General features: G+C 41.6%; 1 protein-coding gene and 1 long non-coding RNA gene across 2 annotated transcripts in view; one reads left to right on the top strand and one right to left on the bottom strand.

Moving 5' to 3' along the window:
• The window catches only part of VAPB (VAMP associated protein B and C), a 30,397-nt gene extending 15,576 nt beyond the window's left edge, over nt 1-14,821 (top strand). Inside the window, exons 2-6 of the mRNA XM_064391728.1 lie at nt 250-402; nt 7,763-7,866; nt 10,059-10,139; nt 11,306-11,482; nt 13,587-14,821. Of these exons, the coding sequence (XP_064247798.1) occupies nt 250-402; nt 7,763-7,866; nt 10,059-10,139; nt 11,306-11,482; nt 13,587-13,745 (674 nt within the window). The 3' untranslated portion in view covers nt 13,746-14,821. The remainder of the gene's footprint in view (nt 1-249; nt 403-7,762; nt 7,867-10,058; nt 10,140-11,305; nt 11,483-13,586) is intronic.
• Nucleotides 14,822-19,350: 4,529 nt separating this feature from the next.
• LOC135282174 (uncharacterized) lies at nt 19,351-19,948 on the bottom strand. The gene is made up of 3 exons (XR_010348469.1): nt 19,859-19,948; nt 19,654-19,685; nt 19,351-19,477 (listed from the first exon to the last, which is right to left on the bottom strand). It is a non-coding gene; the product is annotated as an uncharacterized LOC135282174 (long non-coding RNA).
• Nucleotides 19,949-22,341: the final 2,393 nt, after the last annotated feature.

The following is a 22,341-nucleotide window of genomic DNA, read 5'->3' as shown; positions in this document are numbered from 1 at the left end:
CCATGTTGTGGTGTTGGCACAGCGTGTGAATGATTTCCCCCTTTTGTTTTGCTGTTAATGATGAGCTCTTGGGCTGGGGCCTGGCTGCAGCCTCAGCTTTGCGTGCTGATTGTCTGTACATGCTGCAGATGGAAATTGAACATCTAATTACTTTATAAGATTTGTGAACGGAGATTTAGAGCCTGCTTAGCCTCTGCTTGAAAAGTGCTTTCTGTGTGATTTCAAGTCTGCTTTTGCTCTCCTCCTCAGGTCCTTTCACAGATGTGGTCACTACAAACCTGAAGCTCGGCAACCCCACGGACAGAAATGTGTGCTTCAAAGTTAAGACCACAGCACCACGTAGATACTGTGTAAGGCCCAACAGTGGAATTATCGATGCAGGAACATCAATTAATGTTTCTGGTAAGCCATTCAAGCAGTTCTTTGCTGATTGGAAATAGCTTCTTATAATCAGTTATTTCTTGGAATGCCTTGCAGCCTGAACATGTTTTGGTGAATCCAAGAGGTTGTGTTTTCATGGAGAAGCAGCCATTTCATGTATCCTTACTTCCCTTACTCTTGGTCTAACAGGAACAGGTTTGTTCTTCTTGTTTTGGAGAGGAAAAAGGCGGAAATGCATAAATGATTGATATGGTTCATTAACAGCCTCAGCCAGCGTATCCAAACCAGTCCTGCTGCAGCCCTGCCCTCCCTGTGGGATTATTTTTGTACAGTTAGTTTTTTGCCAGCTTAACTTCCTGAACCAGCTCACCACGGGGTCAAACAAGTGCTTGGATGAGCACATTGAGGGAAGAATAAAACTGGGTGGACTGTAGCACTGGTTTAGACCAGTGTGGGCTGATGCCAAACTGCCTTGGATTTAACCAACAATGAAAACATTTACTTTCAAACCATGCTTGTTTTGTGTGCCTTGAAGATTCAGTATCCTTTGGTGTTAAAAATGTCAAATGACTAAATCTTTGCTGTTGCATAGGAAAAGTTAATGATTTTCTCTAATGAGTCAGTAGCTCTTGACTTGCCTAAGTTTGGTAATGGAAAAGCAAAGGAATGGCTTACTTTGAAAGCATAAAGAGCTGAGTATTCTCACAAACAGTATCTGTGTATTATTAACTTGCTGATAATATATTCTCTCAATAGCTTCTCTCATCCATGCTCTTAATAAAGAATTCTGTCAAAGGATGTAGTTGTGGCATATTGGATGAATGAGGTCAGACTTTAGTTAAGAAAATTATTCCTCTAAAAATGCATATCAGATTTGCTTTGCTGTTCCTAAAAAAAATTAATATTGGCATGATAAGAAATACTATTGATAGGTTATACAGTTTGCTCCTACCAGCCTCTTTTAGCCTGGGATAAAATTTTGGGATGCCAAAACCACTTCTTTTTACTTGAAAAAAATCAACATGTAAAAATTGAGTTCAATTTCTTATTTAATAAAATGTAAAATATTTAAACACCTCACCCTTGGAGACAACTTGATACAACAAAATAAAAATTGATCCCAAAATCACTTTGCACTGTAAAATTAAGCAACTCTAATCCTATGAGTCTTCTTCTACATGCCCATACTTGCACACTCATTGATCTGTTGTCTTTGGGATTTCTGTGGTGTCAGATTGAGTGTGCAAAGGGCTGCAGGATTGTGCCTCCCTTGCAGTTAATCCCAGGGGAATGTCAGTGAGGAGGTAACCAGGGAGTGCTGGGAGCTCCAGGTGGGGCAGGCAAAGCACTTCTGCTCCAGGAGGGGGCCAGCACATACCCAGTGAGCTCTGAAATGACTAATATGTAAATGAAAAAGCTCTCTGGAGAGAAATGGAGATTTTTAAAACTCGGAACAATTCCCAAGTAAAGCTGTCTGTCATCTATACTAGCTGCAGGCAAGCATATCAAATGCACTGAAATCAATGAAATGATAATGAAAATTAGCATGGTTTCTAGCTACAAATTATCTTAGTGCCATAAGGATGTGGATGCTTTTCATCTTGCAGATGAACTTTGAAAATTAAAAGCCTGCTTCCTTTGCAGCTCTTACCAGGCTTTTTGAAGTGTTGTCTTGCTCTCAGGTTGAGTTTTGCTCACAAGTGCCCCTTAGCTCCACCTTGAGCAAGTACAGGGCAGGCAGGTGTTGGGAGCCATCTCTTGTGATGTGCCAGGCTTGCTTTTCCAGCCTGAGCCTTCCCAGTGGCACACCAGGTAGAGTGTGGATCTTATCAGTAAAGTATCCCCTTATGAGACTGCTGTGCTTTGCTCTTGCTTACACGGCTTTAAGAATTTCCCTTTTCTGATAACCTTATTTGTAGTGATTTATGGTTTGGTTAGTGTGGAAAATGGCTGTGATGTATTTAATCACAAGCTCACGTGTGTGTTCTAATATTTCCATGCTGATTTTAACAGTAGTAATAAATATCAATCTTAAATTGCCAGTCCTTTCATTGACATTATATTTTAAAATGTAAATGGCACACTTTCATTGTTCCTTAGGTAATAGATTAAGCTCCTTCAAACCATGCATGGGACCTGATTTTGGACTTGAGGATGGCAGTGTCTTTGGTTTTTATCAGCAGATGGGATCCTTTGGATGGGAGGCATCAAAGAGGGGACTGCTATTAACTTGCAAAATACAATTGTTTTCAGATTCACAGAAAGGGGGGAAGATGTCTTTAACCTTTCCTTTGAGTAATATTGCTTGAGAACAAAAGACTGATTTTGGAGTTAATGAAGTGAAAAATAAATAGAATTTGTTTCTTTGCCTCTAAATCAGTTACCTTTTCAGCATTTAATTCAATTCTTGCCCAGGGCATAAAAATAGGACTTGAATAAATGGGACTTGAATTCCTTCAAACCTAGTGAAAATACTACTGATGAGAAATTATTTAAAATATAGTTAATACAGTAACTTCTGGACACTTCAGCTAATTGGGCTGTGTTTACTATATGCAGTCTGCTCCTTTCACAATTGCTGACTGGCTTTACCACAGCCACTGATAGCACTGCATTGGTGCTGCACCTTGTCTCCAAAAATCAGTGCCTCAGCATTTGTTAGTCTCAGAGAATATTATTGCCTGGAGCTGAATTTGGGACAGCCTCTTCTTTCTTGCTCTGTAGTAACCAGCTGCCTTTGTTATACTCCTGTGAAACTGTGTCTGTGCTATTTTGCTGTAAGTGTATGAGAAAATATTTTGCTCTAAGAGGCAAGCAGTTGCACTTCATTTCACATTAATATGATGGCTCATTTAAAGACTTACAAAATGCTAGAAAAATAAAGCTCACTTTAATCTAGTGGATTCTCAAATGCTGCCTTCTTATGCCATATCACAGCTTTTGCTAAATAGCAGCATTTGAGGCCCTGTCAGCATGTGCTGCCTGCTGGGATGTCAGGTTTGGAGCCCGTGTTTTCACCTGTTATATAATGGCATGTAATTTTAACAGCTGAGTTTATGTAACTGTCGGGAGCGTGTGTGAGCACTGTCATCTGATTCCATTGCACTGGGCTGCAGGGCTGGGGAAGGAGTGTTTGCACACATGGCACTGCTGCTGAGCACCTCTGATTTCAGCACAGAGAGCTGATTCTGTGGCTTTGAAACCTAAATCAAAGCCATGAATGGATTACAAAGGAAAAGTGAAGGAACACCAGCAGATGCTGGTGAGTCTGCAGTGGATGTGTAAGGAGGAGAGAGGAATTGCAGATGGTCCCATCTGTGCAGAGTCCCTCTGAAGAGAGCAGTCTGAGCAGCCTGCTGGAAGGGAGGAGGAGCTGACTTATCCTTGGGCTGCTCTCGAATATCCGGGGAGGATTTTTAGTCTTTCCTGAGCTTTCCTGGCTTTGGAAAGGCAGGAATGGAGCTGCAGCCCTGTGCTCTGCAGTCGCAGTGGGTCTGCCCCATTCCCTCAGGCACTGGTTGTGTCCCATCCACTGCTGCATTCCCAGACTTTCCTTGGCAGTGTCACTCCTCTGCCCTGTTCCCACAGATCTCCCAAGCAGAAACTACCAAGTTTTGGGTTGTTCTTGCCTGCCTGCTTTAAAATTCTATCTTGATCTTCACAAAGTCAACACTTCTTAATATTATTGAAATATTTACAGAAATTTTATGTTTATTTATGTAAACATAAAGGTGGGATGATGCAATGGGTTCTGCTTGTTTCCATGGATGTGAGTGTCCTTTGCTCACCTCTGCCAGAGCTGATGGAATTCCATAAGGATCTTGAGGCTTGCCCCTGTTTCTGGTTGGGGTGTATTATGTGACATAAGTGTGGTAGATTTGATCCATCCAGACCATGAAGGATTCCATACAGTTCCATTTGGGAAAACGATTGATAAAGGTAGAAAAGAACAAATAAATTGACAGTCTGTTGAATGAGCTGCTTAAGAATGAACAGTGATGTGGATGGAAATGTGAGAGCAGGGAGCTACCAGTGATGTTTCTCGAGAGTGATTCTTGGTCCTCATCTTGTTTAAAGCTTTTACAAGCAATTCTGGAACAAAGAGTACACTAAAAACTCTGATGATGTTGTAAAGTTGAGAGATTGAAGATATACAGCAGAATTAGGTGCCCTTGAAAGCTACAGTAAGAGAAGTGGGAGGAGTTTCATTAGAAAAACTGCAAAATCACATATTTGGAGAATAAAATACTCTGGCTGCAATTGCAAGCTTGTTGAATAAAAGGGCCTGATTGGGGTGAGCAGATAATAGACATAATAATAATAATAATAATACAGAATGTGGCTGTGAGTAAGGCAGATGTAGCATCATACATCTGGATCAGGGGAGAGGTGAGAGGGCATGAATGCTGTGATTCATGGCACTAGTAAAGTTTCCTGCATGTGTAATTAGAGGAGCTCAAACCAAAACAGGTGCAGAGGATGAATGGGAGCCTGGCCTAGAGAGAACCCACCAAGTCTGGCTTAAGTTTACCAGTAGGCCAGAGTTACTGTGATTGATGGCTTGGAGGGCCCCAGAAGTAAATGACTCTTCCCCCTCTCTGGTATTTCAGTATTAGGGCAGCGTTGGTCCAGGACCAAGTAAACAGGCCATTAATAAATTTAGATGGAAACTAGAGGAAGGTTGCTGACTATCTGAGCTGGGAGACTTTTCTGTTCCTTCTGCTCTTGGAAAGGACAGCTATAACCTAGCAGGTGTTAAAGGTGTTCCCTGCTTCAGATTTCCTCTGTTCCTTGAAAAAGCTGGTTTATTCTAGGAAAACCAGAGGAGTTTAACGCTGCTGTCATTGTAACTAACTTTGTAACTAACTTTGCCAGTAAACTGTTCTGTGGAAAAGAAGGAGCACGTTGGGTGGTCAGTGCCTCTCCTTAGCTCTCTGCTGAATATAAAATGCTGGGGATGTTGCAGGAGTGTGAGAAAACCCATGGCCATTGATCTCTCAGTGACTCTGCAGTTTTTGCTTGTGGTACAACAGTGCTGGTGCTCGAGCTCTGGGGTGAGCAGCTTGGGAGGTGGTTGAGATACATCTCTGCCTGATGGATGCTGCTGACTGTAAACTGGAAGATCACATTAATAATTTTGTTTCTTAAAACTCTGATTACTGATAAAAGCTGAAGCTTCTGACCAGATGGGACCTCTGATGTGATAAGGCATTCTGTAGGAACATACTTCTCCCATAATTTTTGCATAAGGTTTGTGATTTCCATTCAGAACAAAGGAGCCACATTCCCACTAGCAATTTCTCCAGCAATTAGGGCAATTTTATGGAGCTAATCTTTCACAGAAACCCCAATAGTATGTGGATAAATATTAAAATGGTTTGGTTTCCTCTTGAAAAAAGTACATATTTTTGAGCTTCCCATCTGGCTTACAAGACATTTGCTGAATAATTTGTGTCAATGTGGCTTTCATGTATTGATCTAAAAATACAAGTGCTAACAACGTCTGTGCTGTCAAGCCCTCTCTGGCTCTTGTGGTTCAGTGAATGGAGCTGGGGGCAGTGATCATTTGGCATTCCAGGATGGATTCAGCACTGTCCCTTGGGAAATGAGGATTTTCAAAAGAGCTGATAGCTGCACTCAGCAAAGCGAGCTGAAAAAGCCACAATCATAGAAGTTCCATAAATGCTGAACAGTTCTGGCTATCCAGTTGGATCTTACACATTGAAATTATTTAAGTGTTTGCTACAGAGGATAAAAAATGATGCTGCTGCTTTTCAGTGCTGTGTTCAGTGTTGAAATTGTTGTGCTTTCACAGTCACTCCTGTTAGCAGAATAGTTTTAAAGGTAAACCTTTAAAGCAAATTAATTTGCAAACTTTTTTTGGAACAATATCCAACTACTGCAAGGTGAGTTTAAAATGTATAATAATTTTTAAAGCACCTCATCTGAGAGAATTTATTGCCTGCCTTCTCTCTGGGCTTTAAAAGGCATGTGGTTGTTGATGGCCACAGATTGTGTGCACAGTAAAGATGGCACAGCTATAACATACCCTGCTCGTTAAGGGAGGCAAATTGCTTTGACTTGCCTTCATTTGTAACAAATGGGATCTTTGGATATTGCTGTTATATGACAAACCCCTGCAATTAGTGCATATGAATTTGGGCACATGATGTTAATAGCACCAGTGCTTGAAAATGATCCTAATTCTTGACCTGCTTCTCTTCTTAGTGATTGAATTGAGGGGTTGAAGTAAGACAGGTCATAAAATGTGAATTTTTAAACCTTACATCATTTTTTTTCTGTTAGCAGTAATGGCAGTATTTGCAAGCTTTGTTTTCAGTTTGAGGGGGTGGTGGCTTTTTGCAGTGTCTAATAACATGTTTGTGTAAACTGTGTTGCTTATTTCCACGTGTTCTGTCTCATGGTGAAGCCAAGCTCATGTTTTTTAATGCCCCAATGGCTGAATATCCAGGTGTCATGTGCAAATGTGGAGGTTCCAAGTGACCACAGTGATTAAAGATTATTCTGTTTAAATTAAATTCCCAACTGTTCCTCAGGTTGCTTTAACTCAGAAGCAAAGACATGAAAATTCCCAATATTGCTTAAAAAATTAAAGCACACCCACTCCCTAAACCTGCTGTTCCTTCCTCTCTGCCCCCTAAATAGAGTAATTTTCTGCATAAGTAAATTTTGGAATGCTTTTTATTTTTTTGAGTGAAGAGAAATACATTCCTTACATACCCTTCATAGGCAAAGTTTGCATCACATTTAAATATAAACTTCCATCTATAAATTGGTAACAAACTTTCAGTGACTTATTTGTGGAAGCAAAATTCTTGTACTTGATAAATCAAATGCCATGAGAGTCTTAAACTTTGTAGAGGAAATTTCCATCCCAAGGCTTCAACCTCAAGGTTTACAATGTTTGCCTCTGTAGTTTTTCTTGGGCACCATCAGCAATATTGTGTGTACAGCTCATCAAAATGCTTCTTACTTCTGCCCCAAGGATGGAGCAAGACAAAAAGATGCTGTCTTGGAAAATTTTTCCCTCTGTCCCAGAAGATATGTAAATGATCCTCTTTCCTGTAAATGACTATTGTTATCTTGCCATAACTGTGTACTGAATATTGTAGAGTGATCAGCATTTCCAGAATTCTCAGACCAAAGTCTAGACAGACTGAGGAAATCTGTTTCTCTTGCCTCTTTTCAAAATTCCAGTTTAAATTGAGGTTCCTGATCTCAGCTGCTGCTTTGGTCTTAAAAACAGACAGCTTGAAACCATTTTACTGTTTGTTTTTGTGAAATCTGGTAACTGTCTGATCAGTGCATGGCTGCAGCAGAGCAGTGTTAATGCAATGTGTTCTGGGTTTTTTTCTTCCAGTGATGCTACAGCCTTTTGACTATGACCCTAATGAGAAAAGTAAACACAAGTTTATGGTTCAGTCTATGTTTGCTCCAGCTGATACTTCAGATATGGAAGCAGTAGTAAGTATTGAAATTAATTAAAATGGATTTCTTTCTAATTGCAGAATTTTGTACGTCCTTTGACTGTGTTGTTTAAGGGGTGTTGTCAAACCACACTGGAATGGTCCTTGAAAGCTTTTCCAGATTTCCATCTCTGCATGACAGGGAGTTTTGTGTTATTTTGAGCCCAGGAATCCTGCTCTGAGAATTTTTGTCTGTGGTTGCTTCTTTAGGAAGCTGCTGTCAGTAATGGGATGCCAAGCCATGAAACAAGTAGTTGTAGTTTTTTGCAATATATCCTTCTGTAGAAAGGCCAGCTTGAACCATATATTCTAAGGATATACAGAATATATTCTGAGTCTGTGGCATCATTTTTATGCATCTACTCTCAGTCTTCTCTTGAGCAGCTCCTTTTGCAAGATGCAACAGGATGATTTACAAGTCTTGTATTTTTCTTTATCCCTACGTGTGTCTGCTGTGGCTTTGTAAATGAAAGGCTCTCATGGATTCTGTCCTGTGGATTACAAATGAGAGCAGTAGAAATATGTAGGTGCTGGAGCAGAGAAGGACAAAAGACATAAAAATAAGATGTTAGGCTACTGTAAGACAACCTGCAGAGGAGTAAACCATTCTGTCAACTGCTGGGTTTCCTTTATCAGCAAGATTTGCCCCCAGAAGAAGGCACAAGGAAGATCTCTGTAGCCTGGCTTTTGTTAGCTTGAGAGAACATTCAGTGGCTATTGAGGACACAATGTAAAAAGGAAAAAGACCATTACTCTAAAAGTGTGTGGCTTAAAAACAAAAAAGCCAACTCAAAAATACTCTACAGTAGTCTTTACAATATGTGTCTTCTTCTGAATAGCTTCTAAAAGCTGGGGCACTCTGCAGGTTAATAATTTCCCTTCTGAAACTGATTTATGGAACTATATTTGTTTAATGGGCTCAAAATAAGATCCAGTGGGAGAAACAGCAATAGTAATAAAATGTCTGCATCACTAGAAAGATAAGTCAGTCTGCCTTTCTTCTGAGCTCTTTAATTTTTATGAGTTACTTTATACCATGACAAATGTTATTCTGCTGGCAAAGAACATTTATTAGTACCTAGATGGGCCTTTCAGTTTTCCAGAGCTCTCCAGACTGATAAAATTCCCTTTCCTGTAGCACTTTGATCAGTTCTCAGTTTTGTTACCACTCTCCAGATCTCTTCCTATTCTGGATGAACAGGTGAGACCAGTTATGGGAGTACTATAAAGCTTTCAACACTTCACAGCCAAGGAGCTGGAAATAGATCTGACTTCAGCCCCAGAAGAGCTGAACTAGGATTCAGCTGTTTAGGATGAGTTAAATACTGCTCCAGGTTGCTTGGGCTTAGCCATAATTTGTCACCTACTTGAGATATGCTGAGGAATACCAAGCTACCAGGAGGATGGTCAGAGTGAAGGGGAGCACGTGAGAGCTCCAGGATGGAAGTGTGGGCACTTCTTGCTGTCCATTATCACTGAGAGTAAATCTGTCCACTTCAGGGTTACAGCTGATACTGAGCAAAGATTTATTACTGCTGCTCCCTGTTAGAAAGGTTGCGAGGAATCTTGTTTATGGCAGACTCCCCAGCTGAAGGGGAGAGAAGGTGTGGGGGGAAGTTATCCCCCTGTGTGTAGCACACCTGGTGCTGCTCAGACATTGATGCTGAAAAATAAGGGTGTGGAAAACAAAGAGAGGGGAGAACAGTCCTGTGTTCATTCCAGTCAGGAAGAAAAGCTCATGTGAAATTTGAAAAGTTTGAATAGGAACTCCACTGGCCAGAGAGTTGAGAACTCACTCTGTGATTTATTTGGGGGCTTGTTATCTTTCCCTCCCTTTGAATTCACCCCTCCTTTCAATATTTTTTCCTTCTTTTTTTAGGCAGGCTCATTACTCCCTCCATCTCTGCTAATTACTCTGATACAGCTCCCAGTTCTCTCATAAATTACCTGTGGAACTTTCAGACTATTTAGAATGATTTGCTTCATAGTGTCTGCTCTGTCTTTATGATACCACTCAGTTTTGGTTTTGATCTCATTTTTCATCCTGTGCGTGGTTAATGGTGGTGTGATAAACACCTGTGGGCTCTTTCTGAGTGAAATAATGAGATTTGTTTACATAATGCACTGCATTTCCAATCTGCCTGATTGTACTCATATGTTTAATATGAAATTAATATTAACTTATTCCAGTGGAAAGAAGCAAAACCGGAAGAACTCATGGATTCGAAGCTTAGGTGTGTGTTTGAGCTACCAGCAGAGAATGATAAGCCTGTGAGTATTTTCAGATGCATATTGAGTGATTTAACTTAATACCACAGTAAATCCTGTAAAATGGCATGTTTCTACAGACAGCTGTAAAAGCACAAGACACAATCCTCTGTTTCACTGCCTGGATGGCATCACTCTTCAAAAGCACAATGTAAACTGTTTAAAAGCTTGGTAATCCTTGGTGTAACTAACAGCCAGTTTGAACTTCATAAATGCAGCAGTCCACAAAGCAATTTTTGAGTTGATCTGTTTTCATTTAGTGAAAGGTCACAGGATAAAGAATACTTAAGAAAAAATTAAAGGTGCTGATTGCTGGTTGTGAAGCTCAGAGTTTATACCGAAGCAGTTATAATCATCAGCAATATAAATATGCCTGTCCAACACTTCCTTAATACAACTCTAATTTTGTCAGGTAAATTGATACAAAACTGGTGAGGATGGCACAAATGCAGTTAGGAATGATATTGAAATTGTCAGATATAATATTGTAGGATCCCTTCTTGTTAGGGTAATGGACATGTTAATTTGTAATGCAAATATCTATTGTCCAGTATAAAACTGATAATGGATTGAAAGAACTGAAAAATGCTTCCTAGTGTGCAGGTCCTAAAGGCACAGTTGTTCTACCTTGTACTGAACAGTCTGTAATTAGGATTATGTAATTGGCTGGGGAGAGCTTTGATTTTATGAGAGACCCTTTCTAAAGTGCAGAGCATGGAGGAGATCCAAAGGCAGGAGAGGCAGCAGGGTTGGGACACTGAACTTTGTTTCCCAGCCTGGGTTGCAAATTCCTGCATCCCCACAGAAACACAGAAATAGGAGAGGGGACAGCCAGGGGTGGGGAGGAGCTGCAGCCTGTCCTGGTCCTGCTTGTGCTGGGCCTGGCAGGGAAGGGGGGGGGACACCTTTGGTTGTGGCCCTGGTTTAGGGACATTTCTGTACATGCAGGGTCTGACAAGTCAGGGTCATTCTCTGCTCACTTACTGCTGCTGGTCTGATGTTTTCTGGGATAGCAGTAAAGTCACAGAAAGCAAAATGTTGTTTATTTCTTTTGCTACAGGCACGTGTCAGGTGTGCACAGACAATTTTACCTGATTGTCCTCCTATGTATCAGGTGTGTGGTGTGGTGTTAATAACTAACCAAAAATCACTCTATCCTTTTTTAACAGCATGACATAGAAATAAATAAAATTGTATCCACAACTGCAACAAAGACAGATTCCTCTGTAATGTCTAAATCAATAAGTTCTTCTTTGGATGACACTGAAGTTAAGAAAGTAATGGAAGACTATAAGAGGCTTCAAGTAGAAGTTCAGAGGTTACGGGAGGAGAATAAACAGTTTAAGGTAAAGATTGCTGTTGTTTTCTTTTCAGATTTACCCCTTTCCTGAAAAAGAAGCTTCCATCTTAAAGGTTTGGTTACCTGACCTTAGCACAATATTTTACTGCTGTCTGTAAAGTAAAAGATAATTCAGGTTTCTCTGTAAACTCTGAGAAGGTGCTGAAATCAATGGTTCCTTTGAAAGGAGGCACAAGTCATGCAGTCACAGAAGGAGATTGGGTAGCAACCCAGAGGAGTGAATTCCCCCTCTTTTTTTCTTTTCCCACCTAATTTCTCAGTCTGAATTAAGCATTCAGTGTTGGACTTGGCCCCTTCTCCCAAACCGTGGGAGCTTGAGGGCAGTGTTGTGCAAATACTGAGTGTTTCAGTAATTGCACCTGTAATGTGCTGCTGAAATGGCCAAATTAAGACAGATGAATGGGAAATGGGCTTCCTGTCATACCCAGCACATGGCTGGGAAATCCAGGCATTGAGAAGCCTTTATCACTCTGCTGAAAAATTCTTTTTACAGCAGCTTGACTTGCTGTAAGTGTCTGCTGCCATAGATATCAGCACCAAGGAAAGTGTGGATGCTGTGACTCCTGCAGCCCGGTGAAAGGAGCTCTGTTCTCAGCTCTGATCTGCTTGGCTGCCTGATGCATGAAGCAATTCTTGAAAACAGTTGTTTTGCACAGAAATAATATGTGTACATAACAGACATGGCCCTAACTTCTCCTTGTGTTCTTGTTTTGCCAGCAACTCATTACTCTTAAGTTCTATATGATTTTATTTAATTTTTGTGAAAATTGGTCTTCACTCTACAGGAGCTATCTAGAATTGAGCTGATGTCTTACAGTAACGTCCCAGATAGGTGAGATCTTTGTCCCTTTGTGGAGTGTCAAAAACACCTGTAAAACATCAGAGAGCAATGCTAAATCACTGCCTGCTACCAGGTGCTGTCAGTGTCAGGCTGGAGTCACTGTCAGAAGGAAATGAAAATATTTCAAATGAAAATGTGTTGTTTCTATATAAATCGTGTTGTATGTAAACCAGCTTTTTATTGTTTATGGAAGTCAGTTGTGCCCATTCAGAATTAGATCAGCAGTGAGGTCTGTGGCTTTCAATTAGTAAATAAATAAATTAATTAATAGAAAAATAAATTCACCTTCAGATCATATAGGTGCCCCTTTAAATTCAAAAGTGAGAAACACTGACATACCCCAAGCCCTTTGAACTTCACTTATCTGACAATTTTGAAGACTGCAGTAACTTTCATTACAGTTTTATTTCTTGAGTATTTTTTAAAGTAGAGACTGGAGATTTTTGCTTTGGTACCTTATCCTTTTGCACTATAATACCTTATCACATTAAAAGTCTAACACTGTTGCTTCAGCTGGACACAAATGAAGTCACAAAAGACTCATTACCCTCTCCTGAAGTGCTCTGGGTGTGTGTGTGTGACTGGAGTGTGCTAACACACAGCTGTGCTGCACAGCAGCTCAGGAGAGCTGAGGGGAGCACCATTCCCACCCGGGATGGGAATGTCTGCTGGTGTTCCTTTGTTTTAGCTGTTGTCTCATCTCTACATCAGGTGAGCTGCCAAATTCCTATCAAGAAAATATCCTAATTATTGCCATTAGGTTCATGTCCAAAATGTCAGCATTAATATGATGGGGAAACTGATTTCCCTTGAAGGGCTGGAAGATCTGACATGGGGAGTGAGGAGTGTAATTGCCTTGGCTTGTGAAAAACGTGCAACTGCTTCTTAGTTATACTGAGAAACATTTTCCCCAGCAGCACCTTTCTTGTTACAGGGCAAGAAAAGCACCTTCATGGCATTTTCTCCATCACTTTTCTGAAGTTCTGGAGCCATCTCCAGGCTTTGGACAGGAGTTCCTGCAGGGTTCCTCAGTGCTTCCCCACTCCCTTAGCAGGACAGAACTTCCAAGAGCTTGTGGCTTTCCCCTCTGCCTCACTGCCCTTCCCTCTCAGGATTATCCAGGACACAGAGCTCTAACTTAGCTGTAAATTCACTTTCACCTATTCTTTAACACCCACCTAAATAAATATGAGAAGCGTGAATATTTAAAGCTTTTTTTGGTAGAAATAATCAATATCTCTTCCTTTAGGAAGAAGATGGACTGCGGATGAGGAAGGTACCCCAGACAAACAACCCAATATCTCCTTCTGCAGCTGCTGTCAAGGACGAAGGGCTCAGCTCCAGACTACTTGCTTTGGTGGTTTTGTTCTTTGTCTTTGGTGTAATTATAGGAAAAATAGCCTTGTAGAGGCAGCATGCTGGAAATTGTAAATTGGTTTGATGGTTCTGCCATATCATTGGATTAAATTTATTCATAACAATGTTTAAAAAGAAATTAATGTATGACATCTCACAGGTCTTGCCTTTAAATTACCCCTGCACAAATACTATGTAACATAATCTAGAAAGTTCAAAATGTACGGTGAGGGAATGAATGAAAGAGAATATGCTTCAATGATGAAGGGGGGAGAAAATCCTGATTTAACACTACAATGGAATATTGTATATGTCATTTTAAACATTCTTAGACCCTGGTACATGTTGCTGGATTACCTCTTTTTAAAAAAAAAAAAGAAAAAAAAAAGGAAAACTAGAAAAACCTCTTCCTCCACTGCTGGAGCTGGCCCTAGGGATGTTTGGAGCTGGGTTAGGCAGGAGGTGTTGATAACTTCTGTAAAATACATTAATCCACCATTCTGCTCATGAATTTAACAGTTTCTATCAGTGTCTTCAACTCTGTGCAAGTTACCAATTTGTTGGCACTTAAATGAGGAGTGAGGAGCTGCAAAGATTTGTCTGTGGCAGCACTGAGGGAGCTGGGCAGCACCGAGGGGCTCGTTCACTATAGAGGTCAATGCCTTGTTCTCACCAAGGGACCAAGCTACATTGCTGTTGGTTCATTTAGTTGAATTAAAATGTTATTCAGAGATGTTTAATGCATATTTGACTTATTTAATGTATTTCATCTCATGTTTCCTTATTATCACGAAATTGATTAATTCTTTGTGGTATGAAAGGCGCCTGTTCAAAGCCAGTGACAAGAACTAAAAATCTGCTGCTGTAGTGGTGCAAGATTCTTCTGCCTCCTGGTGTTTTGGGCACTACACCATTGTTGGGAGTTTTGATCATCTGAGCATTGGGGAAACAGTGGTCAGAAACTGTTTTTGTATGTAAATAAGTCTATTTAGGGGAGAAACAAAAATATCAGTAGTAAACTAGTCCTATGCCGTAAAAAGACCAATCTTGTTTGACTATGTAGCATCTTAAAAAAGAAAAAAAGAAAAAAAGAAAGAAAAGAAAAATTAAATAAAGCCCCCAAATTCATGTTTCCTTTGTTACTTTTGTCCTGTTCTCACAGTTTTAGAGGTGGGGAGGAAACAGTGTTCTCTTGTCAGCTTTGTTCATGGCATAAGGAAATTTGCAGTCTGATTTCAGGGTGGATTTCTTTTTTTCCAGACTGATTTTAATATCAAAGCAAACCACCCCATCGTGAGCCTGACACACAAAAGTTGTTCAGAGTCACCGTGCTGAGGTACAAGGTAACATCCCACTTTCCAGGTTGGTTGGGTTCAGGGCTCAGACACTTGACAGCACCTTTAGAATAAGGAGATTTTGGTTCTAAGCTTCCTTTTACCACGAGGTGTATAAACAAACTCAGCGTGTTTTAACATGATGGGTTCAGTAAATTAAACAGATTTTGAGCAGGTAAATTCACATCTATTCTCAAATGGTAGACCCAAAAACATTCAGTGGCAAAATTTATTGTGGCATATTACAAGATGAAGCTGAGTCTTTTACAGATGATTTCTGTCATTCCTTCCCTGTTGCTGGGATTCTGTGGGAGCTGTGGGGGCTGCAGCCTGACCTTTGTTTGTCCCCCTTGTGTCTCAAGGGCTTCCTCCTCTGCAAGTGCAAATAAGTGACATTTTATGTAAGGCTTAAGGAGAAAAATAGGTGGGAAAAACCCTTGTGATCGGTGTGTTCATCTTATGAACGTGAGTCTGGAAGTATTTCTAGGAGATTCAATAGAAAGGAGAGGTGTATTTTTAGCATTTTAAAGTGCTGGTGCCTTGTCTGCTCAGAGGGAAGGGACAGAGCCACTGCAGCCTGTCCTGCAGGTGGGAGATGAGCTGGAGAGGACAAAGCAGGGAGTTTGTGGGACAAATTGGGCAGAATTGATAAAGAAGATTCTGCCTGGGCAGTAGAAGCTGAAGAAAACTTTCTAATGAAGCATTCTTTTCAGAAAGGCAAGGTTATGAGTAATAGTGCAAAATTGATTTTCATGGCTTTGAAGAACATATTTGAGAAAACCTTTGCTGAAGGGAGACTGAGATATGAAGTAGATTTTTTTTAAGTGGCTGTAAATATCTTGTTCTCTTATCAGAATTTCTGATTCACTTTGAAAAAAATAAGTTTTTTTGAGAGTCCATTGTTCTGCTCTAAAACAGCCTAAAAAAGGTTGGTTTAAAAAAAAATAAATCACTGTCTGCAGGATGAAGGGAGAGGATTGAAGGTTTAACCTGGTCTCCTGTGAGGGTAGCTGGAGTAAAGTTCCAGGCAGGTTTTACACCCAGAGGAAGCTACCACAGCTGCCCTTGCTGGGCAAAGCCAGCAGCAGCTCTGTGCTCAGCAGTGACTTCCTGGTGATCTGTGCCAGCCTGGAACTGGAGATGGTTCATGGGCAAAGCTGTTCCTGGTGTTTGCACTCCAGGAGCACAGAGAGGTCCCAGAAAACCTTCTCATGCTTTTCCAGACCCTTCAGACACTGAGCCAGGAGACCAGGAGAGGATTTCAGTGTAACCTGCAGCTGGGTCACCCACACCATCAGTCCTAACAATCAAATTAACTGCTTGTATTTTGGAATTTAACAAAATCCTGAGGTTTTCCCTCACCATTTTTCACAAGAGCCTGAACACAGTAGCCCTGAATTGTCTGGGTAATGCTTTGCTTTGCTGAGCTTGAAATAAAGTCACTGATCAGGGGAATTCTCAGTCCCTGTTTGACCAAACCCTTCTTTCATAGGCAGTAGAGAGAAATCTTAAGGATTTTTTTTCTTCCAAGGTTCCTAAAAGGCCAGTTTGTAGATAGAGTGCAAATATAGATTGGATGGATATTCGTAAGCCACCTGGCTCTTTGTGTAAGTTGTTCCTTTCATGGCAACACAAGAACAAATGTTCTCATGAAGTATTCACAGAAAGTGAATTATTCTGAAGGACATTCTATATCTTAGGAAGTTGTGCACAAAATGTAGAGTTTCTAAATAAGATAATTGTCTGGGGTCCTCACACAACATCAGATATTAGAAACCTGTGATTGATTCATGGTAGTAGAAATCAAGTTATTACTAATCTAATTATTGTCCTTGCTGTTACTTTAAGATGACCACTTGCACATTTATTGTTGATTTTTGTAACACCCAGTAGAGGCTGCTTGGTGCACTCTTTGGGCGAATTTGGGATAAACAGATACCTGAAATATCTTGAAGCCTAGTGCTGGGAAACGAACGGAAAATGGTTTCTTCTGTTTTTATGTTGTTCTCCACATCTTAAAGCAAATACTCCGTGCATGGATGATCATAACTATTGCTGTGCATTGGCAGTTGTCAGCTGGGAGTGCACAGCTGGAACAGCTGCATGTGCAGGAGCAGCTCAGGTTACTGGGAGTAGCCTGGGGGCTGAAGAGCAAGATCATGTCATGTTGTTATGCTGAGGGGGATTGATGTACCATAATGTCATTTTCTAAAAATACAGGATTGTAAAGCTCAATGGTGGTGTTACTTTTTCCTCCTGAAATGCTGTTAGTGGGATAAAGTTGAAACTTCACTTTGCAATTCACTAGAATTTCTTTTCATCAATAAACTCTGAAGGGTTTGTATCTGCTGCACATGTGAACTTGCAATTCTTGTCAGCGATTTTGCATCGTGGTGTGCACAAGGAATGGATCATTTATGTCTTGTCATGCTTGATGTTGCATTGCCCAGTGGAAGAAAACTGTCATCCCTTTTCTTCAGAAAATGGCACTTCTATTTCTTCAGTGGAATGTTCTTTATTTTCAGGCACAGTAGTGCTCTTAATTTGAAACTATACTTCTCTTGCCCTGTGTGATGTCCTGAAATTCCACATCCTGAGTTCTGTTTTCTGTATAAAGTAAGTGAGGAAAAAAGCACCAGCAAAAATCCCTGTTTGAAATTCAAGCCCCTGTAAAATAACACTCTGAGGCTCCTGTTTGTTGTGGCTGGCTCACAGCTGCACTGGTGCTGCACTGGTGCTGCACAGAGCCTGGAGAGCCCCTGTGCAATGTTTGGGAATGGGGAAGCATCCCTGGCCCAGGTCCTCGAGTGAGCAAGTTGGGAAGTGACAGGTGGTGAGTGAAATTCAGTTTATGTGCTCGGGATTTGGAGAAGATCAGCTTCACAGAACAAAGTAATTGTGTTTCCACTGCTCAAATCTGCTTAACTATAAAAGTTGGTTGATTAATGGGCTGGGGTTTTTTACTGCATAAATGAAGATTATTTTTCAAATAACACAAGTGAGAGCCAGCTAGGAATCTTGCACGTGGTACTGCAGTGAGCACGCACCTGCACACTTGTGACTGTGTGCCTGTCACTCACTGCCATTTCCTGTGGGTGCAGTTCCTGTTCAAGAGCTAAGTTCACTTTTGTACTTGAGGAGTAAAACTTTAAAGCCTTTACTAAACTTCCACGTAGATCTCTTTGCCTCCCAGTCCAGGCCTGAGTTTGTCCTGAAGCCTCTGAGAGAGTGAAAAGTACAAAAGGGACGTGGGGCTGTGAGCACAGAAATGAAGCTGCTTTTCCTTGGAGTAAACTTGAACTTTGGATCTTTCCTCCTGTGATCTGTCATTAGAAAATGGCCTTTTCCAGAGAGCAAAACAAAAGAAGCTAAGAAAACAAATGAATTAAGAAGAAATAATTGAAGCTGTGTATTACAAGTTGACATTATACATCTGGCGTTTCTGTTTATGTTTCTGCATTGGTACATTTCATTCTGATTTAATAAGTTCCTAATTTCGTGGGGGTTTTTTTCAAGATTCTGAAGTGCCTATGAAGAACAGCCCGTAGTAAAGTATTGTTCCCAGTTTAGCTGTACTTCATTTTTTTAATCAAATCTTTTTCTTTAGTGGATAAACTCACAAGATTAGAAAAGCCTCTTGAACTCCCTCATGTTTAGTTTGGCAAATGTCCCACACACAATTACCCACAGAGAGCTACTTTTAAAAGACTGTTATTAAGGCTGTACAAAGTCAAGCACTCAGGAGGTAGGAAATGGCAGAACCAGGTTTGTGCTCTGTGAGTTTGGGGAGTGCATTGCAGTGTCTGATCATTTCAGTGATCAAAAACTGAGCTGACACTGCTCAGAAGTTGTCCAAAACTGCCCAGGTTTGTGTGCCTGGATTTGGAGAACCCTAATTTCTCTTAAGTTACATATAAATAGGTTTTTAAAAGTTGAACTTCCAGTGTGGCACTGTGGTGTTGGGTGTAACCCATGTGTGTGCTGGGGGAATTCTTTGTGTTCTGTGTGTGGATCCCCGTTCTTGACCTGAGCTCCTGGCGGGGAGGAACTCAGAGCTGAAGCAGCAATTTCTGTTTCCACATTTCACTGGGAGGCCACACACAAGTGTGATTGGAGCCAGGAATCTCTGCCTCAGTGCTGAGCCCAGAGGAGCGTTCTGTGGGGGCTGCAGGCTCTGCTGCCCAGTCTGCCTCCTGCTCTGTTCTGCCTGAGCTGTCAAATCTCACCCCATTCCCTCCCTGAGCGCTTTGCTCCAGGCCAAGTCATCCTTGTTCCTTCCCTGCTCCTTGGCAGAGAAACCCTTGTTCAGCCGAGCATCTTTAATGGCTTTTCTTCCCTGCTGCCTGTTTCCATCTGGGTCCCTCTCTTCCCTTCACCCTTCCAGGCTCTTCCCTGCCTGTCCCAGCTCGTGGCCCAGGGGAGCCTGGCAGGGCTGTCCTGCCATGGAGACCTGACTGCTCCTGGTCCTTTCCCTGCCATGGAGACCTGACTGCTCCTGGCTGCCCTGCCATGGAGACCTGACTGCTCCTGGCTTCCCTTCCCTGCCATGGAGACCTGACTGCTCCTGGCTTCCCTTCCCTGCCATGGAGACCTGACTGCTCCTGGTCCTTTCCCTGCCATGGAGACCTGACTGCTCCTGGCTGTCCTGCCATGGAGACCTGACTGCTCCTGGTCCTTTCCCTGCCATGGAGACCTGACTGCTCCTGGTCCTTTCCCTGCCATGGAGACCTGACTGCTCCTGGTCCTTCCCCTGCCATGGAGACCTGACTGCTCCTGGTCCTTTCCCTGCCATGGAGACCTGACTGCTCCTGGCTGTCCCTGCCATGGAGACCTGACTGCTCCTGGTGCTGTCCTGCCATGGAGACCTGACTGCTCCTGGTCCTTCCCCTGCCATGGAGACCTGACTGCTCCTGGATCTTCCCCTGCCATGGAGACCTGACTGCTCCTGGCTGCCCTTCCCCACCCCATGCAGCCACTCACCTCCTGCTTCCTCTTTGTTTTCTCTTCCTCTCCACTCTTTGGGGAGTTTGGAGCAAGCCTTGTCACCCATCTCCTTTCTGTCTCCAGCTCCCTCCTGCTGTTCCAGTGCAGTGGATTTATTTATTTGTAGTGTGGGACAGATTTTTCTATTCCATGTGGATCATTTCTCAAACAAAGCAGTAGCACAATGCTGTTAACATATCCAAAAGTGCTTCAGATGGTTTTTGTTTCATTTTATCTGGGAAATCTAGAATGAAGAAATGCATTCTAAACAGGGAGGCATGAAGGTGGTTAATTGGAAAAATAAGTTACTGTTAATTGAGCTGTGTGTCAGACCCAGGTCTGTTTGTCTGGCAGACTTGGCTCACACTATAAACTTCTGCACCTGCTAAAGAAGCAGAAAATTGGAAAGGCAGCTTGTCTGAGGAGATTGTGATATTAAAGAAGGTACTGAAGGCTCAGTCTCAGTGCAGGAAGCCAGAAAATTGTTCGAGACTTGGGAAATTAATTTATTTTTGCTTTTTGGAGTGGTTTAAAAAATAATTAATCTTTTAAAAAATATTCTAAGAGAAGTGAATGTGGAAGAGTTTACTAAGACACATGTGCTTGTTACCATCAACTTCCAGCACACACTGGCTTGGGTTTTCTTCACAGGGACAGTAAAAATGTATTTATTTGTTTTGTGGTAGAAAGGAATCCAGTAGTCAGGATTAAAGCTCCTGGTCTGTATCCTAGACCTGTTTTTCTGCAGCAGTATTAGACACGAAGGGTGAAATTATTTAGTTTGTCTTGTTTATGCCAGATAAAGATAAATGAATGTCAGAAATGAGGTTGGGATCTTGATTGCAGTGGAGCTCAGCAAACAGCCGTGTGAACTGCTAATAAATTTAATTGGTGCTTCAAAAGGGCATAGTTGAGCAAATTTCATATCAGATCTGGGAGTGGGGAGGAAATTAGATGAAAAACTGAAGTAGAATTGACAGTTTTCTAAATGAAAGGTATTAAATGGCCAAAAAAACAATAATTTTGCAATTGAGAAGGGGGACAACATTGGCTAACTGCCCATCCTACTTCAGTGATGAAATGAGGGGAAAAATTAGATGGAAAGTAATATAAAACAAATAAGAAAAAGGGAAGCAGACAGCAATCAATTCAAAATGGGAGTTAGGAAATGTAGAAAATCAGGAAAGCACAACCCAAAGGAAAAGAAAAATGTGGGTTGGAGTGCTTGGAGAGAGTGATGAGGAGCAGAAGTTCAGAGGAAATCTGCAATAGGATAAGAACTGTTCAGAAATAGATGCAGGAGATAAAACCTAGGGATGATGTAAGAGAACTGGAAAGGTGATGTCATTCCTTAGCAATGCTCAGGATTAAAAATTGACAGTTTTTAATTCAGGAGGCCCAAAAACCTTGATCAGTGTTTGCAAAGGAGGAGCCTGGGGCAGGGTCTGAGCTGCTGCTGGGGGTGGTCAGTGGCTCAGGACAGTGGGACACCCTGGGAGGGGATGGAAAAGGAGGTGGATGTTCCTGATGGAGCTGGGTGTCAGTCCTGTCATTCTGTCTCTGGGGTTCCAGTTCTCTTTGGGATCAGAGTGGGCTGGGTCTGGCAGGCCCTGCAGAGCTGCGTGCTCCATGCCAATCTCACCCTGCTGCAGTTCAGAGAGAGCCACCATGAGGTGGGGATGCCCAGGGAAGGGTTCTGCAGGGACCTGGCAGATCCTGTGGTTCCAGATCACTGAGGAACACAGGCACTAAATCACTGCTGATAAACCATTGCAGAAATATCCATAGCCAGGACCAGAATGAAAAACAGCTCCATGCACACTCCCAGTGCAGTCCCAGGGTAAAAGCCTAATGAATACGAATGCGTTCTTGTTTTTAATTACTGTTAGCTGTAAGTGATTATCCTTCTGTATGTCTCAGCTGGGAGAGCTGGGAATTTTGGATGCAATTTGGATATTTACATTCTACAAGAGAAGCTGAGTAATTGGAATGGATGCAAAAAATATGATTCAGAAATTACTGGTGGAGTGTGAAAATGCCTTAGAGAGGGTGAGAGAAAACTCAGTTGGCTGAGTTTTTCTACCAGAATTGAGACTGTCTTGATTACAGTGCACTAGTACCTTCACAGGCAGAAAATACTGCACACTGCAGCTCTCTGATCTTAAAAAGCAACACAAGAATCACCAACTGGCAAAGCCAGGCAAATTCAAATTGGAAAAAGGCACAAATTCTTAAGAGAGAATAACTGTGTAATTTAGGAATGTGTCTTCAAAAACTGTGAACAGAACAATAAAAGTTATGGTATTTATGCAAATAGCTCTTCTGTGGGTT

The sequence above is a fragment of the Passer domesticus genome, chromosome 16 (genome assembly GCF_036417665.1).
Source record: "Passer domesticus isolate bPasDom1 chromosome 16, bPasDom1.hap1, whole genome shotgun sequence".
Classification (NCBI taxonomy): domain Eukaryota; kingdom Metazoa; phylum Chordata; class Aves; order Passeriformes; family Passeridae; genus Passer; species Passer domesticus.
The sequence above is the reverse complement of the archived record's forward strand: the minus strand, read 5'-3'. Positions and strand labels throughout refer to the sequence as shown.